Below are 14,035 nucleotides of genomic sequence, written 5' to 3'. Positions count from 1 at the left end.
ATATCTGCAGCAATAAGTATGAACAATACCAGTGACGAAAGACACTGCTTTAATAGCATCTTACTTCTGGAAGAATCGGCATGCAGCAATCATGCCTAATAGAGTGATCAGAATGCCATGCTGATTTCCCACTGGTTATTATATCTATCATCAGCTGCTAGGAAAGACTAGTTCTGTAAATACACACACAACTTTGCCTATAGCCATATCCAGGGTACAAGTTAGACAAATACACACAGAAAAAATGTTGGTTTTGGATTGGAACGATAGTGCAAACCACTGGATGCATCATTCTTTCCTGGCAGTTAGTCCTAAGGCAAAACTGGAGAAGGTCCTCTGTGCCGTTGTTGCTAAAGCAGACTGTGTGTGTCTCAGCACAAATACCAATTTTTTGAACAATTCAAAATGTTAGTTTTGCAGAGCAATAAATAAATGTAGTTCCTATACCAGATAGTTTAGGGGGGCAACATTTTGATTTTGTATTTAAAAAAAAATTCAAGAATTATTTTGGTTAGTAAGAATAATATGGTGCTCTTTGGCTGGATAGAAAACTTCCCCTCATGTGTGTTCAGCCCAGACAATACTCCCTTGTGCTTCTTGTGTGGTGGCACTAGAAATCTAAAAATACAGCTGTTCAGTATATTCTTTTCACTTGCCAAATTAAGGCTCCGATCGTGCAAATACTTTCTTGTATACATAAGCTTGTGGTAAATGCTTGCAGGGCTGGGGTCCATGTGAACTCTTTTAAATTAATAATTTTCACCATTTATGTTGTTTATGAACATTCTTTGTTTTCATAATTGAAGGAGTTAGAAGTAAAACAGGCCAGATAATTTGTTCATTTGAAATATGATTTTGAGCTTGTGATCCTGTGTACATATTGCTTGTTTCATGCATATGTCTTTTTAAAAAATGCTACAGTACAAGTTATCTGTCCTCAGTGGATATGATCAATAATTATGATTGCACTGTTTGCTGGGGAATAAAATGAGTATATTTAAGTACTGTATATACTCGTTCATAAGCCGAATATTTTTGGTAAAAAAGTGACACATAAAAGATCGGGAGTCGGCTTATAAATGGATTTACGCCAAAATTTGATGATTTTAAACTGAAATCATTGAATTGAATGTCTAATACATTGCCATTTTGTTTACCTGGAGCGCCTGCAGGCATGGAGTCCCTCAGCTCCCTGTGGCCGCAGTTCGCCGTTCCCAGCCAATGGGAGCTGAGGGGCTCCATGCCTGAAGACGCTCCAGGTAAACAAAATGTCCTGACCCGCCAGCGGCTTACCCTGACAGGCCGGGAGCCAAAGTTTGCAAAGCCCTGAAATATAGGGTCGGCTTATGAAAGGGTCATACAGTTTTTACTGTTTTTACCTATCCATCTTGGGGGGTCGGCTTATAAATGAACAGGCTAATGAATGAGTACGTATGGTATTTATTTTTTATTTCCACTAATGTGCACTCTCCCTCCCTCTACACCTAATTTAGAAAATTGGCCCCTGGCTTGCTTTCTGTCACGAACTTTCATTTATAATAAAAAGCAAGACTAAATTATTTTTGATAGTCAAAATTTATGGCAAAGCTCTAAATCTTCCTATTCTGTTCTAAAGATTTTTAATCTCATGAGCTAAAATCATTAATAATTCCGGCTGTGTCAAAGCCACTAAAATAATTCTTTCCCACTGCTAAGGGTCCTGAAGGACAAGTTCATACACTTGGGGGCAGTGATAGAGATTTATAATCATGCTTAGACATATTTTCCCATTATTATGTATATTCTGTATATAATTTCAGTTACCATAATAAGCAGTAGATGTGTAAATCCTTCTATACCAAATTGTGATTGTGCACCTTAGAAAGCAAGACAATTTTTGCATTAATAGTTTAGACTCCAGTGATAAAAGAAATATGCTTAGTGGTACCACTTTTCCCCAAATATCTGTTAATAACTCAGTAACCCAAGATGCATCTATTTTTGATTTTCAGTCAAAGAAGATTGGAATGTCAGAATCACAAAACTAAGGAAGCAAGTGGAAGAGATATTTAATCTGAAATTTGGTGAGTTAAACCCTCAGTAAACTGTGTTGTAGTTCTACTCTGTTTTAAAACAATCTTCTGTTCAAGGAGAATTGTGGTGCACAATAAATTAAAACAAATATTAAAAATGTGACAGAACAACAGATGTGGGAGTCTTGGGTTTTATTCCCCACTCTTGCTAGTTGCTTGCCATGTGACATGAGGCAAGTCATATCCGTACTCTTTGTCTAGTTTTCTCTAAAAAGGGGATTAATGACATTTATGCAAATTCATAAAGGGCTTTGAGATCCTTAGGTGAAAGGAACTCTTATAAAACAGTAGCAGGTACCATGGACCTAGATTGATAATTATTGCAAGATCTTACCTAGTAAGATCCACAAAATCACTACATGCAGTGATTCCAAACTGTGGAATGATGGTGGGAAAGTTGTTTTAAACCCCTTCTCTCGTCCTTTTCTGATTCTGATTAGGGATGCTGCTGCCACTATAACTAATAAAAATGCCAACCTTACTAAGAACTATCAAAATAAAATGCCTCCCATCTGAGCTTGTCACATCATCTTCATTTTCAGCCCAGGCCCTGGGTCTTTCAGAGGCAGTGAAGGTTCCCTACCCTGTATTTGAATCGAATCCTGAGTACTTGTACGTGGAAGGCTTGCCAGAAGGAATCCCTTTCCGGAGTCCCACGTGGTTTGGAATTCCACGCCTTGAAAGAATTGTCCGTGGAAGTGGCAAAATCAAATTTATTGTTAAAAAGTAAGTTTATCATTTGGTTATTTTTAACTGCTGGTTGCTAAAATTATATGAAACTCTTTCTGGGGCTTTTGGGTTTTTAAATGCTGTCTAAGTTCACTTTGTTTTATCTATAAAAGACATATTTTAGTACATTCACTTTCTCTGATAAAAGGACATGCCTTGCTGATTAAATTTCACAAAATGAGGTGTATGTGCGTAATTGGAGTGTGTCATGCAATGTGTATCTAGGGAAGATAGTTTTACATCTTGAAGCATTTTTCCCACTAGAGTAAATGCAAAAAGCAAGGTACTTAGTCTTAGATTTTGGAACTCTTTCCTATTAATTTACATTGACTCATCCATACTTCAGATCTAAAAGACTGTTACAATGATTTATATAAATTTTTCTGAATCCCAATAAATATGTAAATAATTCACTGTACTTTTTTTTGTATCTCTAATTATTAGACTGCATTCTGTAACATATTTTACATTTTTAGGCCAGAGCTTGTCACTTCTTATTTGCCTGCTGGATTGGCTAGTAAAGTAAACACTAAAGGTAAGTGGTTAAACATTCCATACTGCCCTCACCCCAGAAGCCCAGATTCTGCTTCTCTTACCTGGCTGAGTAACAGCTTAGTACTTGAAAACTGTGTGGGCTACTGGCAGAGAGAGGTGCTACCTAACACAAGCAAGGGTGGTAGAATCTGGCCCAAAGGGTTTTCCTAAAAATACAAAACCTATATTCTTTTAAAACATTGGGAAATATAACAAAAGTCAGACATTAATATCTGCTTAAGAGCACACCGGTTATACCATTCATTTATTTTATGACCTGGAGCAACACAAATCTGGAGGATGTAAACTATACAAATGACAAAGCTCTTGGTTCTCATTGATTTTGCTGTTAACACCATCATCTAGTATGTAAATTGGAACTTAAAAAATAAAATTTCTTAGGGAAACTTTCAAGTTGTTTACAAAATAAAGATCTTTATAAATATCAAAATGAATTAACTTTTTGGATTAGGTAATAAAAAGTACCAAAGATGTAAATTCCATTTCAAACCAGTATGCTGAAGATACTACCTGTATTTATCTTGTGTAGTGCTCACAATCTGTAGTGGATATTGAATGAGTGTCTGTCAGACCTGCTTATTTCACAAGCAATAAATTCACTTTTTAAAGTTTGTGATCTTACCTGCATTGTTTTGATTTTATAAAGCACACCATTAAACAATACACATTGTATGTCAGATTATTTTGTTTGTGGGATGTTTCCAAATACTGTCTTTTGGGATCTGTGCAGTATGTCCATTACTGAAGAATAACAGTATTGTTGATTTGTAGCATTGAGTCCAAAGAGCTCAAAGAGAGCAAGAAGTCCTGCAAGCAATTCAAAGGTTCCAGAGATTGAGGTGACTGTTGAAGAAGGTAGGAAATCTCCCTTTAGGGAATATTCTTATTAAAGTAACTTGTAATAGTAACTGCAGAAGACCTTTCATCCACAATACAATTATATTATTTTAAAAAAATGGTCCTGTGTAGAAAACTCAATTTAACTTCACGATACCAGTTCTATTTTTCATTTCTGATTAACATAAATTATAGACAGAACGATGGCTCTGTCAAAGGTTGTTTCACAATACATTTGGATCCTTCATTCCAAAGAGAGAAATGAGAACTTGTTTTAAGGAAAATAATACAGAAGGGTGGACAATGACTAAATGGTGCTAAAGTATGTTATGTTTTAATTCCACAATCCTTAAAGCACTTCTAAACAGCATTTTTGTTCCACTGTTGACTCAGTTGTTTTACTTATAATCAGTTGCCATATTTCATCATTTTTGTTTCTCTCACAAGATGGTTACTTGTATGTTCTCTCTCGCTCTTAAATATTATAAAGTGTGTGTTCATTTCTGCAGGTCCTAATAAACCACAAACAGATGTTCGAACTAATTCTCAAACCAATGGATCCAATATGGGCTTCAAGCCACGAGGAAGAGAGTTTTCTTTTGGTAAATATTGTGGGTTTTAATCTGTCTTGATAGCCTTTGTTAATTTTGATATTTGGAAGTTTTTGAGATTTGATAATAGTAGAGAGGTTTTTTTAACAGTGATATCTTCTTTCTGCATTTGATGACTGAGTTACATGCAAATTCAAAAAGCATTTATCGGGATAGGTGATCACAGAACTCAGAAGATTAGGATATCTGCAGCTCACAGTAATCATCAGAGAGCAGGTCTCTGACCATGGTTCCCTGCTTTTAGAAGACATATTTGGGGCAGTCATGTGAAGGAGTTTTAACTTTTCCTCCCTGTTGTGGGTTTGCCCTGTGCAGGGTTATCAACACGATAGTCACAAAACGTAAAACACAAAAACCGTTCCATTTGCTTAGTAATAAAGTTTAGAATGGAGTTAGAAGGGTTAGTATTGATTTGTGATAAATATCTATCCTTTCACGAAACTAGTATCGAGATCACATTTCTCAAGGAAATACCATGTCTGTCTGGCCTTTTCAAAGTTTGGGTGCTAGCTCAGATTATTCTGTGTGCCTCTGAGAACTGTAATATATCACTGTTGAATTCATTACAGTTGACTCTTTGGTTCATTCATTAACTGAGATCTTTTGTAAAGCTTCAAGGAGAAGAGTCTTAGTAGTGGTTATGAGTTAGGATTAAAAGGGAATGGTTCAATGCTCTTTAGTGTGTGATAGCAATTTTGTTCATTTTTGACTTCATAGTAGTCGGTAAACAATTTTTGTAAATGTTTAAAAATATATATATAAATACACAGTTCCTAGACAGATTTTTTTGCTCAATACAAGTATACAAATGCTAATCTAACTCTTCTGATTTCCTGACAGAGGCTTGGAATGCCAAAATTACTGACCTAAAACAAAAAGTTGAAAATCTTTTTAATGAAAAATGTGGTAAGCATATCAACCTTTTTTAAGATGTATCTTTTAGAGCTTGATGAGATAACTTGGTTAGGCGTGTACGTTGTGTCTGATGGTGCTGTTCGTACACAGATTTTGAAAGGCTCTAATAGCCTTGCAGACTCTGGGCCCTGTTATCTCCCAGGAGATTGATTCTCACATCGCAGATTGAAAATTCCAAATGATCGGATTCCCCCTAAGTTTTCCATGTAAGGCTGGGAATGGAGGAGTGGTGCAGGGGTTTGGCTTCAAAAATCCACAGACATCCTGTGGTCCACCAGAAACCCATTAGTTCCATATTGCTATGTACTCCTTGTTGCTCAGCCAGACAACATGGCTGCAAGAGGAGCTGTGCTGTTAGGGACTCAAACACTCTCTCAGGAAGAGGCGCTTGCTTGATTTACTGCAGACTTGAGATTTCCCCCTTGCATGTATGTGGAAGGTATCTGAGGAGCATGGCCCACTTTCTGCCCACCAGCAGTGTTGGAAACCTAACTCCCTTCTTCAGGATAAAATACTAGTTTTCTAATTTTAATGCTCTCTTTCATTTCAGGGGAAGCTCTGGGGCTTAAAGATCCTGTCAAGGTCCCATTTGCGTTATTTGAATCCTATCCAGAGGATTTCTACGTGGAAGGACTACCTGAGGGGGTGCCATTCCGCCGACCATCTACTTTTGGCATTCCAAGATTGGAGAAGATCCTGCGAAACAAATCTAAGATAAAATTTATCATAAAAAAGTAAGAGAACTGTGTGTGTCAATGGAAATGAGCTGCAAAGCTTAAAAAAACAAAGATTAAGCCCTGAAGAGTGCTAGATTCCTCCATTAACCACACTAGTGTATATGTACTGAAATGTCTAGCAAACCGGGAAACGTCAGAGGATTTTTCAGATCTGGAGAAGGATATGTTAATAGTTTTCTATGCTGAATGCTCTTCAAAGCCTGCTTAATGGGGAGTAGCACACAGTTCTGGGCTTATTTCGATTTTAATGTTGACTTTGCATTTCCCCTTTAGTGGGAGCGGCAGGCTTTGCAGTTAAGTCATTTGTAGCTAAAAGGTCACCAACACTGCAGCAAGGAGTAAGGATGTTAAATCAAACTTCTGAGGGATGACACAAACTCCAATTTTCAGAATTTTGTCAAGTGTCCGTCTTGCAACATGGTGGTGCCGATCCCTGATCTTTAGAGTAAAAACACTGATATTAGGGATTTAACAGCTATACTGTGGTGAAGGTAGAAAACCAAAATGATCAGTCATCTTGTTAACTTTATGTGTAACATCCTGGCTAGCATTATTATACTAACTTTGCTCTCCCTGTCCTGACCACTCAGTTTTGACAGCTAGTATTTCCTTTGTTGTTGGATGGAAATGATGGATTGAGTGTAATTTTACTGTTCTATATGAAATGTTCAAATCTGTTCATCTGCAGGCCTGAGATGTTCGAGGCAGCGATTAAGGAAAGCTCTGCTAAAAGTCCCCAGAGTAAGTTTTACGACAGCTAAGGAGTTTGGATGGTGATCTGTCTTGGGCTGCTTTCAAATTTCAGGAATGTTGCCCAGTATAAACCAATTCCTGAAAACTTCACGGTATATTTACTGGAAAGTCTTATCCAAGTAGAAATCAAGACACAGCCTTAACTATGGTGCCACTGGTATACTTCTATGATAAAGATATGTCCCTACTCTGAGGAGCTGTAAAGCTATTATATTTTCTTGACTTCTGTCTAGTTCCTCAACTCAGCAATGCAGCTTCAGTAATGGCTTTCTTGTTTATCAGTCAGCTTTGTTTCAGAGTAGTAGCCGTGTTAGTCTGTATCCGCAAAAAGAACAGGAGTACTTGTGGCACCTTAGAGACCTGTTAGTCTGTAAGGTGCCTCAAGTACTCCTGTTCTTTTAGTTAGCTTTGTATAATCTAAAGACTCAGATCCCTTTGCACTGGCTGTTACAATGCCTCCTTCAAAGCAGTAGGAGGCTGTGGGTCAGGTAAAGCTTTACAGTGCTGGAGTGCACCCTCCAAGGTCTGAGGAGCCACTTTGCTCCGACTCCAACTTGTAATGCAGCGTTGACAAGGGAGCAAAATGCAGGGAGCTGTAAAAGTCCATGTGTCAATCCAATGAAAAGGATTGAGGTACTGGTTAATGGCTCATACTGTACTCCCAAATTGTGACCTGGAGCAGGTATTCCATAGAAGAAGTTGGTTTTCTAGGGTGTATTCATTGGACCTGATGCTACTCTCAGTGGTTTAAATCAGAGGTTACTCCAGGGGTGGGCAAACTATGGCCCGCGGGCCACAACTGGCCCGCGGGACTGTCCTGCCCAGCCCCTGAGCTCCCAGCTAGGGGGGGCTCGCCCCCGTCCCTTCTCCTCTGCAGCCACGCCGGCAGCGTGGCTTGAGCCCACCCACGTCCCAGGCTTTCAAATAACCCTGTCCTGCTGCTCTGATCAGCATGGTAAGGGGAGGGAGGGAGGGCAGGAGATCCTGGGGGCAGTCAGGGGACAGGGGGCAGTTGGATGGGGTAGAGGTTCGGGGGGGGTGGGGAGTGCGGTCAGGAGACAGGGAGCAGGAGGGGTTGGATGGGGGTGGGGTCCCGGGGTGTTGGGAGGGCACAGGGAGCAGGTGTGATGGATAGGGGGTAAGGTCCTGGGGGGACAGTTAGGGACGGGGGTCCTGGAAGGGTGCGGTCAGGGGACAAGGAGTGGGGGAGGGATGAATGGGTTGGGGGTCCCAGGGGGCGGGGGTGTGGATTGGGAGCGGGGCAGATGGGACAGGGAGCCGGGGTGGGGTGGGGTGGATAGGGTATGGGGTCCTGGGGGGATGGTTAGGGGAGGGGGCGGTCAGGGGACAAGGAGTAGGGGGGGTTGGATGGGTCGGGAGTTCTTAAGGGGGCAGTCTGGGTGTGGGAAGTGGGAGGAGGCAGATAGGGGGTTGGGGCCAGGCTGTTTGGGGAGGCCCAGCCTTCCCTACCCGGCCCGCCATACTGTTTCGCGACCCCAGTGTGGCTCTCAGGTCAAAAAGTGTGCCCACCCCGGTTACTCCACTGAAGTTAGTGAAGTTACACCAGTGTAAAGGTAGTGTCAGTGAGAGCAGGATCAGGAACGAAACATACTGGACCAGATCCTCAGTTGTTGTAGGCATAGCTCCATTAAAGTCAGCGATAAAAGATTTCCTGTGTGGGTGAGAATTTAATATTCCACTATTTGTTCTTTTGATCAATATTGTTTACTAGTGTTGAGTGCTCTAGTTTATTGCTTTGACCAAAACATGAAAATATCCACACATTCTTTTTTAAAAATAACATGTCATCGGAAAACCTGCTAGGCAAGGAAAAAGAGGCCCTTGTAACATACATTAACCCTTTCTCTTGACTTTGGTAGTTTGTAAGAAATAGTTGAAGGGTAAACTTTTAGAAGTGAAGTCCCATTTTCAGTAATGACTTAAGCACTTCCGAGCCTAAGTGTCATTGACAGTCAAGGGACTTAGTCATTTATACTAAGTCCTTTTGGAAATTGCATTTTTTTTTACTGCAAATCTGTTTCTCCCCCAATGTTTCCTTTTTTTTCTGCTGGAAAGGTGTTAGCCCATCTTCAGCCATTTTGCTCATACTTCAAATTCCTGTTTCTGTTTAAGGAAAAACCAGTTCATCCAATACATCAAATACAACAAGCACCACAACAAAGCCAGTGGTGAACACAGCCGCAGGGGTTGAAGATCTTAACATCATTCAAGTGACTATACCAGGTAGGTGGGTGCTCTGATTTTACTGCTGCTTACTGTTTACAGCTCTCATTCTTCATGGCAGGAGCTCTTTGCCTAATGTTACCACTTGCCCCCCCATCCTGATTTGCCCTTTGGCTCATCCTGTCTTATATATAGTACAGTCTACAAAGAGTATCACTTAATAGCCTCTTTTAAGTGGCCTTTGTCTGCACTGTTGTCACATTGATGGTTTTTTAAACTTTTATGATTGTGTACTAAGTAAAATCTGCAGAAAAATGAATCTCAGTTCAGTTCCTATTTGCAGGTGGTCACATCTGCACCACCCCCGCCCCATCACATGCTAAATTAAGCGTTAATTTGCAACTTTGTTGGCAGTCTCAGTAGACAGAATTAGGATTAAATTATCATGGAGATTCTTTTCCCCAGAAGTGGTCACTTTAGCTCAGGGATAAATTACGCTGGTTAGGTAGTGTGGGAAAGCTTCCACTGTGGCTAAATAGAGGATTTCAGTCCCCAGTCTTACACTGTCACTTCATTTACTTAAAATAAGTCATGATTGTAAATAATGGGTTTATTCAATAAATTTTCTCCTTTTAATAAATCTAACATTGTCCTGTAAATATTTTGAAATCATTTTCAGGCTTATTTAAAACTGCAACTTTTTATAGTTCGCATATTTACAAAATCCTCCATTACTGCTATAACCAAAAAAAACAGTGAAAAGGCCTATTTTTGTTCTGATTACTAAATGCTTAATAAAGCAATCATCTATTCTTGTTTTAAATAAGCACTCGTGCAGTCAGTACTGCACTAGTTAAAGAGGAAAATCACCTGCTAAATCCTGACACTGACAATTTCTTTCAGATGATGAAAGTGAAAGATTATCAAAAGTAGAAAAGGCTCGACAACTGAGAGAACAAGTAAATGATCTCTTCAGCAGGAAGTTTGGTAATTTTTTTTATTTCTGATTTGAAATAGCTTTGAAAATAACCAGTGATTTACATTTTGGTTTTAAATAAGTATAACCTATAGTATATAATATCCATTACAGTTGATGTTTTTGCACTGTATATATAACCAATATGTAATTTTTTTAATCTGTAATTATATGCCCCAGCTTCCACAGAAATCTAGTTTGAGGGCTAAATTGTTTGGTGTTTTTTAAACCAAGAAATTCCTGTGATTATAGATTAATAAATATTTTACTTTTAAACCCAAAATTTGCTTAAAGCTACACAGTCCTGATCAGTTAACACCTTAAAATGTTAAAGTGGAAAGAATTTTTTAAGTCTTATTTACCCTTTCACTGTTCAGTTTTTCTTTATTTTTTATACTGTGTTCAGATTGGATGATGAAATTCGCCTACTTAGTTTCTTTTTGTTGGTTCTTCACTAGCAATGGGCTGTGTTGCTTTCATTGTGAGAGGAAACACTTTTTCCCTTCATTAAAATGTCTGAGTATTCTTTTTTTAATTTATTTTTATAAAACCTAAATTTTAGTCCTTTATATATTGAACTGTGATAGTTGGATACTAGTGACTATCGTGAACCATAACCTTCATGAGTGTAGCTTGTAACACAGTTCATTTGAAAATTACTCAATGTAATGTTTAAATGGCAAGTGCATTTTAAGGTTATAGCACTTGAGATTATTTTAAATGCTTGTTTTCACATCACTTGATTTTCTTACTGCCCTGAGTATTTGTAAACTGAGATTTGTAGACTTGGGTCACAGTTCAAATCACAGCGTCTCTTATTTAGGTGAAGCAATCGGTATGAATTTCCCTGTGAAAGTCCCATACAGAAAAATCACCATAAACCCTGGCTGTGTGGTGGTGGATGGAATGCCTCCTGGAGTGGCATTTAAAGCTCCCAGTTATCTGGAAATCAGCTCCATGAGAAGGATTTTGGAATCAGCAGAATTTATAAAATTTACTGTTATTCGGTATGTGACTGTCATTTTACTGTCATTGGTTATATAATGTAACCATGATTATCCAGATGTCATGAGAATAGCCAATACTTTTGGAAAAATCAGTGTTTCAGAAAATTGAGGGAATCTTCAATATAATAAATGTGGGGAGGCATCGACTCTGTTTTGAATAACAAGCAGTTGAGGTTATTTTAAATTCAAATAATTGAGGGTGCACAGCATTAACATGAAAATTCTTGGGAGTAAGCATACATAGGAACATTGATTACATTGACTCGTAAAAACAACGAGGAGTCCCTGTGGCACCTTACAGACTAACACGAAAGCTTATGCCCAAATAAACATGTTAGTCTCTAAGGTGCGACAAGGACTCCTCGTTGTTTTTGCTGATACAGACTAACACGGCTACCTCTCTGAAAATTGACTTGTAAGTGATTTCTAACACACCAATTGAAACCTGCTCCTATGGTACAGCTTATCGCTATTCAAAAAGTTATGGACCTTGCTGTCAAGGCTGTTAGATTGAGAATTCTTTCCTTTGCACAACAGAATTCGTAGATCCACAAGCTTGTTTGTTCTTAACAGTAAATTGTATATCTGTAGTAGTTTAAATTTCCAGATCAGCATGACTATGTTTTAAAAGTCGTGAGTACATGATTGGATTCCTGAAGTTTAAGATTTTCAGTTGCTGTTTTGCCTAACATTCTTGAGAATGTGTCCCTCTTAAAATCAGTTCAGGTACTGTCTTTTGATAAAATATGATGATTACCCTGGAAGTTAGTTTAATCAAGAGATAAATGGTTTTGCTTATACTGTGGAATAAATGAGATTTTCGAATCTGTACAGATGATGAGTCAAGAAAGTGAAAACATAAACACTTAGATTCTATTCGGGTTTGCAAGCGATCAAATCCAGCAGTTCTGTTAGCTAGCAAGGAGTTTCTAAAAAGTCAATTTAGAGAGGTCCAAATTTTGCAGCTCTTAATCAAGATTGTTTTTGAGCTCGTGAGTCTTGATCAATATAAGAACATGCAGTATTTGGGCCCAAGTGAAGATTTGATTCTCTTAGCAACTGGTTGAAGGAAGAACTTGCACCTTCTTATCGATGTAAAATTGACACAGTCTGCTGGATAAACCACTCTGCTCCAGGGGGGAACTATGCGAGACTATTGCAGTCACTCCTTTTACTGTGCTCTGTTCTGAACCCTCAGGTGAGGCCCTCCATAAAAGAGAGAGATTGTACAGTAAAAGTGATCTTAAAAGCATTAAGTATTCCTATTTTTTGTTTTGTTTTTTTAACAGACCATTTCCAGGACTTGTGATTAACAACCGTAAGTATTCCATTTTTTGTCACTTTGAATTCTGTTCAATGTATCACTCCACAGGGCATGCTAGATTATTGTAGCATTATCCCAGGGTGGCAGAAGGTCCAGAGCATTAACTGCTAAATATGGATAACTTATTTCCTTAGTACTTAGTCAGGAAATGTAAACATGCTTGGTTTATTTATGGAAGGACCTTTGGGGGGGAGGGATAGCTCAGTGGTTTGAGCATTGGCCTGCTAAACTCAGGGTTGTGAGTTCAATCCTTGAGTGGGCCATTTACGGATCTGGGGCAGAAATTGGGGATTGGTCCTGCTTTGAGCAGGGGGTTGGACTAGATGACCTCCTGAGGTCCCTTCCAACCCTGAGATTCTATGATTCTATGACTTACAAAACCACATGAGCTCAGCGCTAGTTTAGAACTTGCCCAGTTAGACTCATACAAGATTCTCTTCACCTCAGGTGTGGCTGCATTTCAATAGCAGTTGACATGCAGAAGCTTTTCAATAGCCACACAAAGGAAAAATTGGAGTGAAAAATTGTGTTCAGGTGAGAATTTAGGGAGACAGAATGTAATTACCAATTAGGACTTGGGCCAGGACACCCAAATATTGTGAAAAATGCCCAGGTGTTTTCAGTTATCTAAAATAGTCATGACCTTGGTTTTAAGCCTCATTTGAAAAACAGTACCTCTGGTAGCACAGCATTCCTTGTCAGGCGCTGAGCCATTGATATACTACAGATTCGGAGGGCAAACCCCTACCAGCATTACTTCTCTCTTACCCGGATTGAGCCTCAGTCAGCCAGCTCTCATCCATTGCTGAGTACCCCCTTTACACTGGGTAAGATGCTCAATTATATCAGCTGGAAGTGTCAGTGTGCTCTACTGACTAGAGTGCCTTCAGGATCTTCTCACTGTCTCTCCCATTGGCCCCATATATCCTGTGTCATCGTCCGAAAGAGAGCCCTCCATTCGGAAGAGCAATTCCTGGCAGGGGCTCCAGAGAAATGTATGAGGGGAAGAAAGGACCCACTTAAGAGCAACCCTGTCCACTGCTACATAGAACTGCAGGAGTCAATAGCATAACACATCATTGGCAATTGAGAGCAGCTGATAGACGCTTGATTTTCTTCCACCACTGGAAGGAGATTGATAATAAGATGAGGTCCTATTTCTTTCCCATACAAATGTCTGCCATCACGTCCTCAATGGTCAAGGCAGTCTGAGGTGTCTAGATACAGAGAGATTTGTCTATTGCTTCAATAATGTTAGTGGTCTTGCCATTTGTTTTATACTATCCTTTGAAAACCAGTCTTTTTTAGCATTATAAAGGGTGATGTTAGCTCAGG

The 14,035-nt window shown here is 39.2% G+C and overlaps 1 protein-coding gene across 5 annotated transcripts in view; it reads left to right on the top strand.

Annotated features, from left to right (window-relative positions):
- Nucleotides 1–14,035, top strand: part of LOC140899643 (general transcription factor II-I-like) — a 47,941-nt gene that overhangs the window by 29,275 nt on the left and 4,631 nt on the right. For all 5 annotated transcript variants that reach the window (XR_012155406.1, XR_012155408.1, XR_012155407.1 and 2 more), the window contains 12 exons: nucleotides 1,992–2,063; nucleotides 2,615–2,798; nucleotides 3,278–3,336; nucleotides 4,128–4,211; nucleotides 4,703–4,795; nucleotides 5,645–5,710; nucleotides 6,270–6,453; nucleotides 7,145–7,197; nucleotides 9,343–9,453; nucleotides 10,297–10,380; nucleotides 11,193–11,376; nucleotides 12,666–12,694. Coding sequence is in view for 1 of the 5 variants with exons in the window: in XM_073315477.1 (XP_073171578.1) it covers nucleotides 1,992–2,063; nucleotides 2,615–2,798; nucleotides 3,278–3,336; nucleotides 4,128–4,211; nucleotides 4,703–4,795; nucleotides 5,645–5,710; nucleotides 6,270–6,453; nucleotides 7,145–7,197; nucleotides 9,343–9,453; nucleotides 10,297–10,380; nucleotides 11,193–11,376; nucleotides 12,666–12,694 (1,203 nt within the window). In the remaining 4 variants the exon portion in view is untranslated. The remainder of the gene's footprint in view (nucleotides 1–1,991; nucleotides 2,064–2,614; nucleotides 2,799–3,277; nucleotides 3,337–4,127; nucleotides 4,212–4,702; nucleotides 4,796–5,644; nucleotides 5,711–6,269; nucleotides 6,454–7,144; nucleotides 7,198–9,342; nucleotides 9,454–10,296; nucleotides 10,381–11,192; nucleotides 11,377–12,665; nucleotides 12,695–14,035) is intronic.

Source organism: Lepidochelys kempii, chromosome 17, assembly GCF_965140265.1.
Source record: "Lepidochelys kempii isolate rLepKem1 chromosome 17, rLepKem1.hap2, whole genome shotgun sequence".
NCBI classification, from domain to species: Eukaryota; Metazoa; Chordata; order Testudines; family Cheloniidae; genus Lepidochelys; species Lepidochelys kempii.
Note: the sequence above shows the minus strand (reverse complement) of the source record. Positions and strands in the feature narration are given on the sequence as shown.